The sequence below is a fragment of the Pipra filicauda genome, unplaced genomic scaffold (assembly GCF_003945595.2).
Source record: "Pipra filicauda isolate LSUMZ 115617 unplaced genomic scaffold, ASM394559v2 scaffold130_size2058158_pilon, whole genome shotgun sequence".
Taxonomy (NCBI): domain Eukaryota; kingdom Metazoa; phylum Chordata; class Aves; order Passeriformes; family Pipridae; genus Pipra; species Pipra filicauda.
Genome location: NW_024103774.1, coordinates 1,159,681 through 1,174,342, shown reverse-complemented (window position 1 = coordinate 1,174,342; position 14,662 = coordinate 1,159,681). Strand labels below are relative to the sequence as shown.

The window sequence follows — 14,662 nt, the reverse complement described above, 5'->3', positions numbered from 1 at the left end:
AGCTCACTGAACCGGCACACGTAAAGAGTAAAGTTTGCATGGAAGGGCTCACTTTGCGTTCAGCGCAGGGCAAATGTTGGTGCTCTGAAGCAATAGACAAAACAGTTCATCTCCTTGCCTTTCCCCGAACTACACAACCAAGGGCACTTCACTGCTCCCAAGTGGTAGTTTTCTTGTGCAGGGTAACAACTGTTGCCTTCAGCTGGTACAGGCCTGACCAATACCATCTTTGCGTGTTCAGATTTCACAGGCTTTTTCTCTTGGTCAGGCAAGCTGGAAATTCCCCCTCTAACGACAGTTCACATTAATTATTTGTAATGATCACCTTACATGTGTTGCTGTTTTTTAATTGAGTTTCTGTATTTTTTTAAGCCCTTTGCTCTTTTTAGGGATTCCCACAGTAATGCCCAGGTGAGAACAATTTCCAGCCATGACAGCATGGCTTCATGGAATAGCCTGGCTGTCTCTCCCATCTGTGAAGAGCTTGTTTGGTCTGCCTGTTGAATCTCAACATAGTCATTCCTCTTCTCCAAAACACTATTCTTTGTGCACACTTACCCCCACATCCTTGCAGCTGCCACGTGCAACTGCCTTTAGATAGAATTTTGTTGCATTAGTTGAGGACGGGTTAACACCCATGAATTTAACTAAAGCATGCTTTATGGAAGGATTAGAGAAGGGAGATGCCTTAAAATTTTAGAATATCATATATCTGAGGCTCTGTTGTTCTTGAGTAACTGTTGCTGTGTGGGAAAGAGCATGTCACCATGTTTGTGCCTGTAATGTTGCTGGAGAATGCAGTCTCAGCATGTAAAGCAAGAGTATTCACACAGATATACCTGTGTGAGCTGAGAATGTTTTCATATATGGCAGTGTTTTCACCTCAGTGTTTTCCCTTGTTACTTAAGGTTACTTTGCTTTTTAAAAATTTCATACTAAAGGCCCTTCTGCTACTTCCTCATCCTTTAATGCCCATGTTAAAAAAATCTGATAGAAGCAGAATAGACAAAGACTGTAAGGATGAGAATTGTCGTTCTTACCATCATTTGTCAGCAAATTTTTCTCTCCAGTGTGAAAATCTTCCCAGCTTACTTCTCAAAGCAGAAAAGTGTCAATAAAGCCTGTTACCAGCAAGTCTGCAGCAGCTCCCTTAGCTTCTCCATCATGCAACCAGTAAAAGATATAGAGAACTTCCAGTAGAGGAACCATGGGTTACACGTACATGTGGAACTTGAAAAACAGGTTTAACATGGCATTTCTTGATAATGCTCTTTCTCTTGCCTTTAAAACTTAGTTTTACTTGTAGTTCAAATTTTAAACATCAAGCAGCCAGGTAGTTATCAGTCCTTGGGAAAAACAACTTGAATCCAGTACAAAATGTACCAGCAAGTAGCACATCAAAGACAAGAAATATGAACTAGATCAGCCCCTTGTCTTGGTTACAAATCGTTTCCTGCTGAAACACAAATTTAGAAAGATATATAAAAGGCACCTAGCTTCAAGTGTATAAGTATATTTGAGGGCATTACTTGAATCTGTCTTTGAATCTGTCTTTCTGTCTGTCTTTACTGGTGCTTTAGAGGATTCCTGCAGGTAACTAACGGGAGGTTACTGGGAGTCTGCACAATGAAGCAGAAGTCACTTTTTGTACCTAGAGAGAACATACTCTGTTGGTTGTTTTGTTCACTTGTTTCCATTCTGAACAGTTCGATCTCATTTCAGCCCCTGGAAAAAAGGTGTTGATGTGCTTTGCAATGCAGTGAAGCACAGTTCCCTGCTCCTTGCTGCTGAGAACGAGCTGTGCATGCTGATGGGTGCTGGTGCTGGCACACTGGGTGGACACCTCCCCACAGCCAGCAGCAGAGAGAAATAGCAGTCGTGGGTGATGGCATGGGTGGAGCTCCTCACACCAGTTGTCCCATGGGAGATAGCTTATCTGTGCACGCCCGTGTTTCTGGAATAATATACATTTGATTGAAAGCCAGAATTAGAGTAGGGAAGAAATTGGCTGCCAAGACCTGATTGGCACTTGGAGTCAAAGGAAGCAGCATGGACCCTGCAGGGAGGATCTCCTTATCCGTCAGCACCACTCTGCTCTACCTGCAGGTGTGTCCCAGCAGTTCCTGCTACTAGTCTTCTTCCTGTTATTTTTGTTGCCCTTTGAAAAGTCTTTATCTTTCAGCATTTTACACAGAGAAGCACCACAAATGCTTGATTAATAGGGCAATGCAGTGCTATTTGTAGAAAGGAGAGAGCAAAAAAAAGTAATTTTAAGAGCACCTCAATGTCTGCTTTTTCTCAAACCAGTTAGTTTGATCAATCCCATCTACGTTCTGTTGTGTCTTTTGAATTATACTGGAAAAGGCTGAAGCCACTGCATAACTAATTATGGTTCCTCTACCCAGACTTTTTGTTGTACTTTTTCACATCCACATGATTCTTCATCTCCCTTCAGAAGTTCATAAGGGAAAGATACTACTAATGGAAACGTAATTTGAGTTAAAGAATTGGGTTTGTTGTTTTCAAGTCAGGCTGGTGAATAATGACTCCTTAAGTATTCTGTGGACAAACAACTTGCATTTCTGGGAATGGCATCCTCCAGCTGCAGCACTCGTGGGTGTTGAAAACAGAGCTAATACCACAGTAAAGGACCACGATGTAAAAAGGAAGGGGCAGGGTTTGAATTGCAGGTCCATAGCCAAGTGCTAGACTTTAGGTACACTGTAACAAACCCAAATAGCTGTTAATGTCTTCTTATATCAGAAATAACACGTGGAATTGCTGGCAATATTCTGTTTTCTGAGTTTTGTACCTATGTAAACAAGAAGAGATCCTCCCTGCGTTTGTTGACACATGTTAATATGCTGAGGTGATTTATTTTGGCCTGGTAAGCTTTTTTTCATCTTATTCTGCCTTTTTAGCAACATTTTCTATCATTTGTTAGAAAGATGGTGCTAAAAGTTTTTTCTCACTGTAACATTGATAATGTACTGTCCATATCAGTCAGGTATGATTGCTGCTTGAATAGTTAAAGTGCCTTCATGAGAACTCTTGTCGGACTTTAAAGCTACCATTTAAACACACATAACTAACATCAACAAAATACTTCTGGCTTGTCCAGTGGGCCATTCAAACAAAAATTACATGCACCCAAACTATTTGCAGCAACTTGAAGAGAGATCTTTCTCTGCTGTTGGCTACAAAGTACAAGCAAGACATTGCATGGAGCCAAAATCGGGTTATCTGGGTTATTTTAAAAGGAAGGCTAAAGGATAAGTTCTTAAAGGCAGGTATATATGCCACAAGATACAGTTAAGTACCTACTAGGATAAAGGGTCAAACTCCACTACAAATAAAAGGGAGTAAGGAACTCTCTATTGTTTAAATGCCACAGAAGCTTCAGTGTGATTTCTCTTTCTCTGTTACTCTCTAAATTTCTTTGATAGCCAAGTCTCATGCTTTTTTTTCTTTAAAAATCCCACTGAAGAAGAATATGACTTGGGAGGTGAATGCCCCCTTCCAAATGGAATTTACCCAGGTACTTAGACCTATGCTGGTGCAAAAGTCTCACAAAACTGAAAGGATTTCACATCTGAGAGGGAATCCCACAACCTAGAAGAGAAAGTAAATTGGCAACAGATTGAGAACAAATTACTAATTCTTCACATGCCTCTTTTTTCCAGCTGCCTATTTCTCTGTCCTTCGAAAGCCACCCTCTACGTCCAGTTTTCCAGGAGGTCTGTTTGGTTTCTCCTTTCTCCTCACTATTGACTCTTTCACTCATTGCAAAACACCTCCCTTCCCTCTTCACATTGCTCAGCTCTTTCCGGGGAAGTGTGACTCTGTCTCCTCTCATATCATCCTGCCTTCCTGATTGTCCTAGCCCGAGTCTGGTGTGAAGCCAGCTACGCTGCTCTTCAGTGATAAATTATATCATCTCCCCCCCCCCCCCCCCCCCCCCCTTTGACATATCACTTTTTTTTTTCTAAGACTTGAATAAACCAACTTTAGCCATAGAATGTAGACCAGTCTTTTTAACATAAATTTCAAATGCTCTTCAGAAAATCCTGAGTGAAGTTTCCAGTAAACATCATAGAGCATAAGAGTATCCTGCTTTTGGGTACTTCTCCACAATCTGAATAGGTGAAAAGGCAGTGGGAGAGAGCTGTCAGTTCAGCGACACCAAAGCACTCCACACTCCTTGCACAGAAAAGTGGGTTTGTGTTAAACTCCCCTGAATTGCAATAATGTGTATAAAGGGAGTAAAATCCAGAGCCTTTTAAGGTCACCTCCAACCAAATTGAAGTAAATTAATTAATGAGTAATTTCTTAATGGTGTTAGAAGAGCCAATGAGAAATTATTACCATGATTTATTATAGAACTAAGTAATGTCTTCATGTGTGTATATAGATGCAGATGTGCAAAGAAATCATTTCTACAAAGACTGTATTGAGTAACTGTTTGAGAAACCTGTACAAATGCTGAGTATGTTCTTGATCAGTGCATCTGAAAAATATGGTTCATGGGTATGTATCACATCTTTGTACCTCCCCACTGTGGCAGGAGAGGGACAGGAATCTCTATCACAAAAGAAGTAGAAAACACTGTTATTTCCAGTATAAGTCCCTAGGAAAAAAAAAATAAAAAGAAAGTATACTCTGCATTCCCATTTCTTATTCAGATTTAATAAAAGTCCTTATTATTTTTATTGAAATTATTTCTCTCTCCTGTTGTGTCTCCTGCATCAGTGGGGCTCACTTCACTAGTTTTCATATAGCAGACATGTTTGCAAGAAGTGTTAAGTTCGAACATGGAGATATTTTGCTTGTTAATTAGACCTGTAAGATTTCTGTGGGGACGCAGGGTGTGTTGGGTGGCCTCACTGTCCATCAGCTCTCACTGGCAAAGTGAACTCTGCACCTGAACCGAGCTCCTGCCATGAGCTGCACTGCCAAATAGATGTGCTTGTAAAGCATCCTGGGTATCCAGCCTGGTCTGCGTGGGGACATTCATTGAGCAGTAGGGCTGCAGCAGTCCAGGGGCACAGCTGCAGAGAGCTTTAGTGAAGATTGACTGGATCAATATCCCTATCATTGCTTATACCAAGTAACGAACTCCATCATTACCTGCATCAGTGTGCCCAATGGCATGTTAATTTGTATGTGGCTGCTCATAATATGCAGGGTATAGTATATTTGTGTAACTACTTTTTTTGTAGATACATTGTGAGAACAAACCTTATAAATACAAACAAAAAATATGCCAATATACACAAAAGTATATATGTAAAATTGCACCCCCTCTTCTTCCATTGCATAAGACCAACAGGCGTGAGAAGAAAATAATTCAGTTTCACTTTTTATAATAACAGAGACTAGAAGCAAGAATGTATAAGAAAGAGCATATTGGCAAAACATAAATTCTGAGGAAGCTGCACTGTGGGGACCTGCATTGACCCTTTTGAGACACATTAGCAAAAGTTTCTCTTGACTTCAGCAGGAATTAATATGCTAGCCAGGGGAATACCCAAGAGACATGCATTTAGAAAACATGATAAAACTTGTTGGCTGCTTTGGAAGAAAAGGGCATTTTCACAAATGGGAATTGTTCTAGACAAGTCAGGATTCCCCCTGCCAGCTGTCCTGCTGCTGTTCTTCCTTCATCCTAAACTACTTGTGTTGCTTCTGTGATGGTAGTTCTGTCTTTCTCCTAGGTATTTATCTGATAGCAATAATGCCATCTTCTTTTATATTTACTGCTAGCAGTACCACAAACCAGCTTCTTGTTTGCCTTCTTTATTGCAGCTGCATACGGGGCGGAAGGCTTTAGGGACTTTCATGCAATAATTCCCAAATCTTTTTCCAGTAAGTATACTGCAAACTCAGCTCACTACAGAGCATTTCCATCTAGTTCCTATTTTTATGACTTTTATTTGTGTCATTTCACTTCTGAATAATGTACTGCATGTACTACCAAAGAGCTTAAGTAGTCTGATCTTTTGGCTTTGTTCACATGTATTTTGTTTTTAACTTAATAGAAAATCTGCTTCAAAAGCCACCTTCTCCAAATCCCTGGCAGGCAAGGAGCTTATAATTGTTTTGCATAAGTATGTGTATTTATTAATTGTTATTATTACATTATATTATTTATTTATTATTATTAAAAGGGAAAAATTGGTGCGTAAATTATGGAAAATCTTGTAATATGCTCAAGCCAAATAATTCTTTTGCTTCTGTTTGCCATGGTGAAAACAGCAATATGGGTTTGTAGTCCACTAAATTTGCAGAATCACTTCTCTTTAGCTAGTTATGCCATTTCTGTAAATCATTGTTTGGTCATTGATTTTTTTTTTTCCATATGGCTACATTATTCCCCTTTTTAGGACATATGTTTTAAGGGAAAACTGCTTATTATGATATGTGCTTATTCTGTCTTGCATATGATTTCTATTAAAAATGCAGTGTCTGAAAAATCATTAAAATGCCTAGATTGGTAGACTTTTTAAAAGGTATCCAGTCAAGCAGTATTCAGAAATGTGAACACCTTTAGGCTTCTGTTTACCAGTAAGATTTTGAGTTAGATACTCTTGTCAGTCACATCCATGCAATCCTTCTGGGACACGTGGGAGGTTGCAGGGTGTATCAGAGAAGAGTTTGTCAAACCTGTCCCTTTCAAAGGAATATCAGGGTCTTTAATGCCCTGAGGTAACTATTGCCCATAGCTTATTATTATTACACCACCACTTTTGAATGAGGCTACCATGAAACTGCCATTCCATAGAAGGAAAAGACCTGAACTTTATTGGATAAAACAGACCAGCTTTGGTGTGGGATGGGGTGAAGGAAGAGGTTTTCTACGGTATGGAAAGTAAGACTTTGGGCAATGAAATGGCCTTTTTCAGCCTAATGAAGAAGTATTTTTTCACCAAAATTACTAGATCGGAAAAAAACAGAATTAACAGCAAAGATTGCTTTTTTCCTACACAAAACATCATACTGTCCTGTGGAGAGAAGACCAATGAATATTACCATGAATAGTCTGAATCTTGGCCCTTTTCCTTAAAGTTTGCTGTGTTCATAGCCTCTGTGTTACCACATGTGAGGCTATGACAAATTCACATCCGAATTCTTCTTCTGGCTGCAAGCAACTGTCACTTACGGGATTATAACACAAAGGATTTATCCAATAAAGTCATAACAGTTCCCCCACCCACCTTTGTTGATTTGACTGGTTATTAATAGTAGCTCATGGCTGTGGAAATCCTCTCCTATTACTCATCAGTCCTAATCCTTCTGTCCTAAAACACCATTATCACTCCTCTAATTTCCTGAAGTGCTAGTTCTTGCTCTTAAATTCTTCCTTCCATCCTTCTCTGCCCTGGTTTCTTTATCAGTGTTTGTACTCTTTGCTTTCCCATTGTCCTTGCTTACCCCATAGAATTCCAAATATTTGGATTCAGTACAACACTTGGGATCTTCCCACCAAGCGGAGAATGTTGCATTTTCTGTTCATTTTCATCCATTGTCTTCGATTACTTACTTTCACAATTGTTTCTGACAAACCCCTGTGAAGTGGATTCATTTTAAGTTTCATTCCAGTTAGCCTGAATTGTCAAAATGAAATCTATAAATGCAAAAATCTCAAAGTGACCTAGAGACGAACTTGTAATGTTGTTTGGGTTCCCAGCTACCTGGATGCCTTGTATTTGTTTTACTGATATTCACTGTTCATTGCTACATGTGTTACAAACTCATCACATTGCCCATAGAATTTTAGTTGTGTTCATAGCTTTTGTTGTTCAGATATATTGTACATGCTGTTTAGAAGTTAACTCCTTTCATGTGATTGTTTATTTGCCACAATATTTGTTCTGTAACAAAACTGAGTGGCATCCTGTATTGTTTTTTTTCAGCTGGTAATATTAAAATAGAGACTCATAGTGATGAAGAGAATGGGCGTGCCTGTGAAATGAATGGGGAAGAATGTGCAGAGGATTTACGAATGCTTGATGCTACAGGAGAGAAAATGAATGGCTCACACAATGGCCCAGGCAGCAAGGCTATGTCAGGAGTTGGAGGCATTCGACTTCCTAACGGAAAGCTAAAATGTGATATCTGTGGGATAATTTGCATCGGTCCCAATGTGCTCATGGTTCACAAACGAAGCCACACTGGTAAGGCCTGACATAGTTTTTCCTTTAGTTGACAAGAATTGGTGACATATTAGTAACTAAGACTTATTTTATGTGTCATGCACATGTTGCCTCTTGTAAGATGATACAGCATTAGTGACTATTTGTAACTCAGTTATTTTGGTACACTCTTTTGGACAGCACAGGAATTGAGACTTCTTCATGGAAGTCCATCTATTGGGCTAGAAATTGTGCTGTTTTTTTGGTTTGAAGCTACAAAAAATCAATTAAAAAAAAAAAAGGTAAAGAAGATGTGTAAGTCTTGTTTAATTTCTAAGAAATTTCTAAGAATTGCTGAAGACAAACCCATTTGTTGGGTTTAACTCTGAAATTGACCCAATTGTAATGTTTCCAACAAAGCAACAAAGCTCATTATGGATCAGTGATTATGAAAGTGACTGGTAAAATACATGTTAAGAGAATGGTATTGGCAGTCATAGTAAAAAAGGGTTTAATTGTATGTCCAATGTTTCATGGAGTGAAAACAGGTATTGTCACTGGTCAAATCCGCATTAAAGGGTTTCCTCTGACATGCTAAAAGAGACATAAAAAAAAGACATCCATAGGGATGGCTTTTCATTATACAGTGCTGTAAATGTCTTGCCTCAATTTTCTAATTCTGAATAGTCTCAGAGTCCAAAAATGAAGAGGCTGAAACAAATGAAGAAGTAAAGACCAGGGTGAGTCTCACCTTGCCTGATATATAAGCTGTCTAAAAATTAGACTTGTAATCTAAACTGTAATATCATCCATAATCAGATGAGAACTGAACTCTAGTGTTGTGCCATACAAGTTACTTTGAAAATAAATAGAGTATTTGGCATTTTTTGCATGAATATTCAAATGAGAGGGAATTTAAAAATATTTTTAAGGTAGGAACAACCTGTTTGATAGTTAGATTCCACTGAAATAATTGTGCCAGTAAACACATGGATACTTTCTTCCTCCACATATCCACAGTGATGCTTAAACAACTTCCCCAGAATTACTAATGCTTGAGATTAGCAGAGCATTTTCAGAGTTTCGTGGAGAGGATCCAGGAAGAGACCCCGAGTGTTGTCCATTCCCCCCCCCCCCCACCCAGCGTTACTGTCTTTCATTGTAACTGTGTCTGTTCAAGCTACAGAAGGGTGGGATCTGCTAATGCAACGTGGGTTAGCCACCTTCAGAAGCAGTACTGTTACATTGCCTGCTTCCAAGTACTCTTCACTTCCATGTGAAAAATCCCTCTGTCAGAGAAAAGCAGATAATTATTTTTATTGGAAAAGCCACAGCTAGTTCTCAGAACAGAGGCTACATCCTAGATACAATAAAGTGCTTGATGGTTGATTGTTTTCCTTTTTTTTTTAATTAAATGTTAATATGATCATTTAGAAGTTGATAAAATGTGTATGAAAATTACTTGTACATTTTTAAAAAGACCCATGGGCTTGAAGGGGATGCTGTAGTAGTTGAAACAATATGTTGCAACTTAAAATGTACTTAGAGGTAGAAGTCTTCGTGCTTGTTTAAGCAGACTGCTTTTTTATTTAAAAAATAACCTCCTGTTGCTGCTTCAGAAGAGCTGTTTTGGGTCCTGAGGGTCCCTGCCAGTGCTTGCACCAGGGCTGAACGGTTTGTGTAGGGATACACCTGACTTTAGGGAGGCAGTGGGCAGAGCTGCCTTTGTTTAAAGCACTCATTTCTGTGTGCTTCAGAGACTGAGTCTCTGAAGAATGAGCTGGGCTGCCTGGTCCCTGTGACAGCATCCCCAGGGGCTGCCTCACTGGGTGCCAGGTCTTTTCCCTGGCACAGAAAGTCAGTTGCCTGAACTCCTTGCCTGGTAGAGGGACCTGTGTGCCTTCCAAGAGTGCTCAGGGTGCTGCCACACAAGAACTGTCACTCCAAGACTTCTGCACACTTTGCAGAGCCCTCTCCTTGCCAACGAGACCCTCTTTTAATCAGGGAATGTAGTTCAAGCCTACAGTGGAAGCACCCCACAAGAGGCACTTTGCTCAGGACTACATCCTTTTACACTTAGTAAAACTAAAGGATGTGGAGTGTTGTTCCTGGGTCTTTCCATGGAAAGAATGCCTTTGCTTTCCCTCCCACCTTGTTCTCAGCTCCTCTCCTGAGCAGCCTCTTTGAGGGAGCTCAGGTAGTTTTCCAGGGGCTGGCAAGGGAGTGGAAGTTTAGAGCTGGTAGTTTAAATTAAAGGGACGTCATGAGGAAACAGTGGTGACTGCTTTTCCTTTCAGCTGCACTGTGAAAATTAAAGTAGAAATGGGATATACTATTACAGACATTTAACTGACTATGCCAAAGCCCATTTAAATACATGCCTGATGAAGGAATAAGCCTCGCAAATGAATTACTTTGCTGATAATTCATGTAAAACCTGCATGTGCTGTGAGGTTTTCTTAAATAAATATTTGATAAGTGAACAAAACTCTAGCACACTAAAGTGCCAAAATAAAATGACTGCCTGACCTGATAAAAGGCATAATTACTTTTAATGAATACACCTGCCAAGTGCAGATATGCAGAGCAGCACCTGATATTTCTGCCCCCTCCTGTCTGCAGGCAGCTGTGTAGCACTGGCTGTTTCCTAGCCCCTTACCTGTTGCTCCATCTGCAGAGCAAATCCTCCTCGCAGTTGCCCAACTCTTCTCACTCTCCTTCCCTTTCGGTACGTTGATTTTCTCCAGCTTGCCATTGTCTTGCTTGGTGTTTAGGAAAAAGGAGATCTAGAAAGGAGAAAGAAACTCCCGCTCAGTGGTGCTGATACCTCAGTGTATAGGTTCAGGTTTCACTTGCTCAGTGTGCACTTATGTGTATGTATGTGCATATATGTGTGTGCGTGCATAGGTATATGTGTTGCCTCCTTATATGTACAGTGCTGTAACTTAAGTCACCAGTTACGTCACTTAAATCTTTTTAGTTGGGTGTGAATGTCTTGAATTTATTTAGAAAACTAATGCCCATTGAGGAATGAGCATTAAAAAAAAAAAAAAAAGAAAGCAAGCTCTAGAGATCTCTGCAGGTCTCTCAGGCGATTTTGTCGTATTGTTTAAGAAATAAGAAAAATTTCAATTAAGATGATAAATATGCTTCGCTGAATAAGTGGTCCAGGGCCTGTGCTCCCACAAAGGCTTACAAATCACTGCAGTGGTGGTTGATTAAATTATTCAATTCAGGGTCCCATTGCAGTTTTTGTTCCTGGGCCCATACTTGTCCATGGTTACACACCATATGGTAAAATCCGCCCAGGATAGGTGTGTGCTCTTCAGAACTGGTGAGAAAATGACACAGAAAGCTCACTTTAAAAAAGAAAAAAAGAAAAGAGTCATTATATATTTTTTCTTTCCACCATACCCCATCCTCATTTGAGGGGATGTCACCAGACCCAGTTAGCTTCCATCAGTGAATGTCAGCATTCTAGCAGGTCAGGGAGCCTTTGCTGGGCTTACAAGGCAGGCATTCCCCATCCTGGTAGTTGCAGCAAGGACAGCCAAGGGCCAGCCAAGATACATGTAACTCTTCAGGGTCTTTCAATGGTGATGTTGTTTCTCTTGTACAGCAGCATGGGTGCAGGCTCCCTTATATTTGATCCCACTGTAAGTTTTGTAGAAATATTTGGCATGCAGCAGTCTTGTTTTAAATGCTCCATCTGTCTTGTTCACCCAACACAAGGTTTCAGCCTGTAATTGGGAGACCTGTAGTCTAGAGATACATTTCATTCTTACTTTGCTTTGCATTTCGTTCCAGGACTACTTTTACAATCCTCATTTTCTCCTCTTATGCTCCTCTAAATAAAAATAGCAAAAATGAATGCTAGAAAAGCTGACTAGTAAGAATTAACCATTTCTTCTGAATTTGTGTCCCCCATGATGCACTGACTTCTTCATTACTGTTTCAACCTGTTTCTGAAAAATACCTTCCATGCTGAGTAACTGCCCCAAAGATTAAGACACAAAGCAGGGAGATACTTACCTGTTTTCTTTTTCCCTAACCACTGCTGTGCATGGCTTATGAAGCACATTGCAAAGTCCTGTAAGGCTTATGCTGGCATTTTTGTAGGCCACCGCAGCTGAACCAGTTGTGGACACAGTTTACAGCTACTTGATGGACAAAGAAAATGAGCTCATTTGGGTTGACGGGGTCTATGCTTTCCTGCTTGAAACTGTTTGACCAGTGAAAATATCTTATCATAAAGTGGATTCATTTTACTGTTTGCTGAATGCTAAAGCTGCCAGCCCTGATGACAGGGTTTTCAGATTTTTGGGTTGGGATTGTGCTGCTGTCTAACTGATCTTCAGCTCTTCTGCTGCATTACCCAGAAGTCAGACATGATCACACTGCATATATATTCACATGTATGGACATAAAAGTTGATCCTAGGTGTGCAAAATAATACATGATGATTAAGTGAGAGAGAAGAAAGAAATAATTTAACTTTTTTTTAATATATATTTTAACTTCAGCTGTGAAATCTTAAATACAATGTTATTGTTATGCAAATAAAATCAAAACTAAAAACAGGTCATCTCTGGGCTGGTTCTAAAATGGTTGTTGCATTATAATTACTACAGCAGATTAAATTTATGCCTAAGAGAAACAGAATTCAGCAAATGAGTTTCAAAGCCTGGTTTGACTTAGTTGAGGGCTATGGAGAAACAGGCATGCAGAAGCAGTTTCTGTCTGGTATAACTGGAAACATATTTTATTTCCCACTCATTTCAGCAAAGGCTTCATTCATCTTAAATTAAAAAAAAAAACAACCAGAAAGAAAACAAAAAAAGACCCACTACAAACTAATAAATGAGCATATTGATTTTAAACAGCACTAAAAAGCAAACAACAGCCATGTTAATTTTTGCAAAGGCATTGATTCATTTCCTTGATAACAGGCACCAATTTAGAAAAATCAAGGCTGTGTCTCTTCGAGTTTTTCCCCATGTCTGTCCAAAGTGTGGACCATCAGAGCCTATTTGTGCAGCTCCTCTGTTCATACCTTACCTAGAGAAGGATTGGGACTTTGGCATGGAAGTACAGGGCTTCCTTTGCACTGTCTTAACTTCTGTGATTTTGCTCTCTCTCTTTCTCTCTTTTCTCTGTCTCTTTCCTGATTTGGCTGCTTAGGGACAGACAGGTAATGGAGAAGAAATTGAAAGGGAAAATACAGGGAAAATGTAAATGAAAAGAAGTTATTATAACTGTTATAATGAAGTGCCTTTCATTTAAATATAAGAATGTAACGCTGAAATGAACTTGTGATCCTGAAATGCATTTTTAATGAGTTTCCTTTTTATTTTGCTGCTTCAGTGGCATATTTTAAAGACCCTTTGAAAAAAGCCACATTAAAAACCCCACCAAATGCCACAACATGCAAAATTGGATATTGGTTTATTCCAAAACTGCTGATCAGGAAGAGTGGCTCTTCAACACAAAATGTTGCAGTCACTTTATTTAAATGAGTTTGAATTTGCATTGTGATGTGCCATTCTGATTTAGAAAAAAAAAATTAGATTTTCAGATCAAATTGACCCAGCCAGTGAAGCATTAAGAAACTGGCAGGTTTAGTCTGAAAGCCTCATGTTATATCAAACCTGCAGCCGGTGGAAGTCACAGAGCAGCAGTGAGAAAACAACTTTCTCACTGAAATCTTTCTCTTGTTACCGTGTAAGACTTTTTTGTTCTCATGTATTTTCCTCTTCTCCCTATAGGAGAACGCCCTTTCCAGTGCAATCAGTGCGGAGCCTCCTTTACACAGAAGGGCAACCTTCTGCGCCACATAAAGTTGCACTCAGGTGAAAAGCCCTTCAAGTGTCACCTGTGTAACTACGCTTGCCGTCGCAGGGATGCCCTCACGGGACACCTGAGGACTCACTCAGGTAAGTGAAGGTATGGGACTAACCAGGGGTGCTCATCAGCACCCCTGTCGAGGCGATAAGGGTGGACACTAAGGTCTTCTCATCCCGCAGAGGCACGGAGCCCCATCTTGGGGTTAACCAAGCTGTGAGCTGGCCACAGTGTGTTAGCAGCAAAGAAATGACTAAACACATCTTCATGACCCTTCACCAGAAGACCTGTTTTTTTTCCCATACTTCTTGAATGATTCAAAGTTTCTGTATTAGGGTTTCATCTTACAAGACTTATGTGAGTAATCCATTTCATGGAAGTACGAACATGAGTTAGAGCTGATGAACGTTTTAGGGTAAGAGATAATATATAAGTTGAAACACAGTCTGGTAGTCATCCTCAACCTAAGGAGTGAACACAACCTACAGCATTATTTGTTGCACCTTGTTATTACACATACTTTTAAAGAGAAAGAGTGTGGAGAAGGGAGAGGGTGGGAGAAAGAAAGATAATAATCTTCCACAAAATGGGACTGTGATGGAGTTTTTTAGTGTCTTGTCTCAACAGTAATATGGATATGAGTAAATATTTTTGAATAGCTGCACTTTTCCATTAACAGGAACCTGTCA

General features: G+C 39.8%; 1 protein-coding gene across 5 annotated transcripts in view; it reads left to right on the top strand.

Annotated features, from left to right (window-relative positions):
* IKZF1 (IKAROS family zinc finger 1) overlaps positions 1-14,662 on the top strand; it is a 125,062-nt gene that overhangs the window by 98,112 nt on the left and 12,288 nt on the right. For 3 of the 5 annotated variants that reach the window (XM_027743641.2, XM_039378191.1, XM_039378192.1), the window contains 3 exons: positions 5,806-5,865; positions 7,914-8,174; positions 13,898-14,065. In XM_027743641.2, coding sequence (XP_027599442.1) covers positions 5,806-5,865; positions 7,914-8,174; positions 13,898-14,065 — 489 coding nt within the window. Of the gene's footprint in view, positions 1-3,683; positions 3,738-5,805; positions 5,866-7,913; positions 8,175-13,897; positions 14,066-14,662 lie in introns of all 5 variants that reach the window. The other 2 variants (XM_039378189.1, XM_039378190.1) reach the window with 2 other exon arrangements.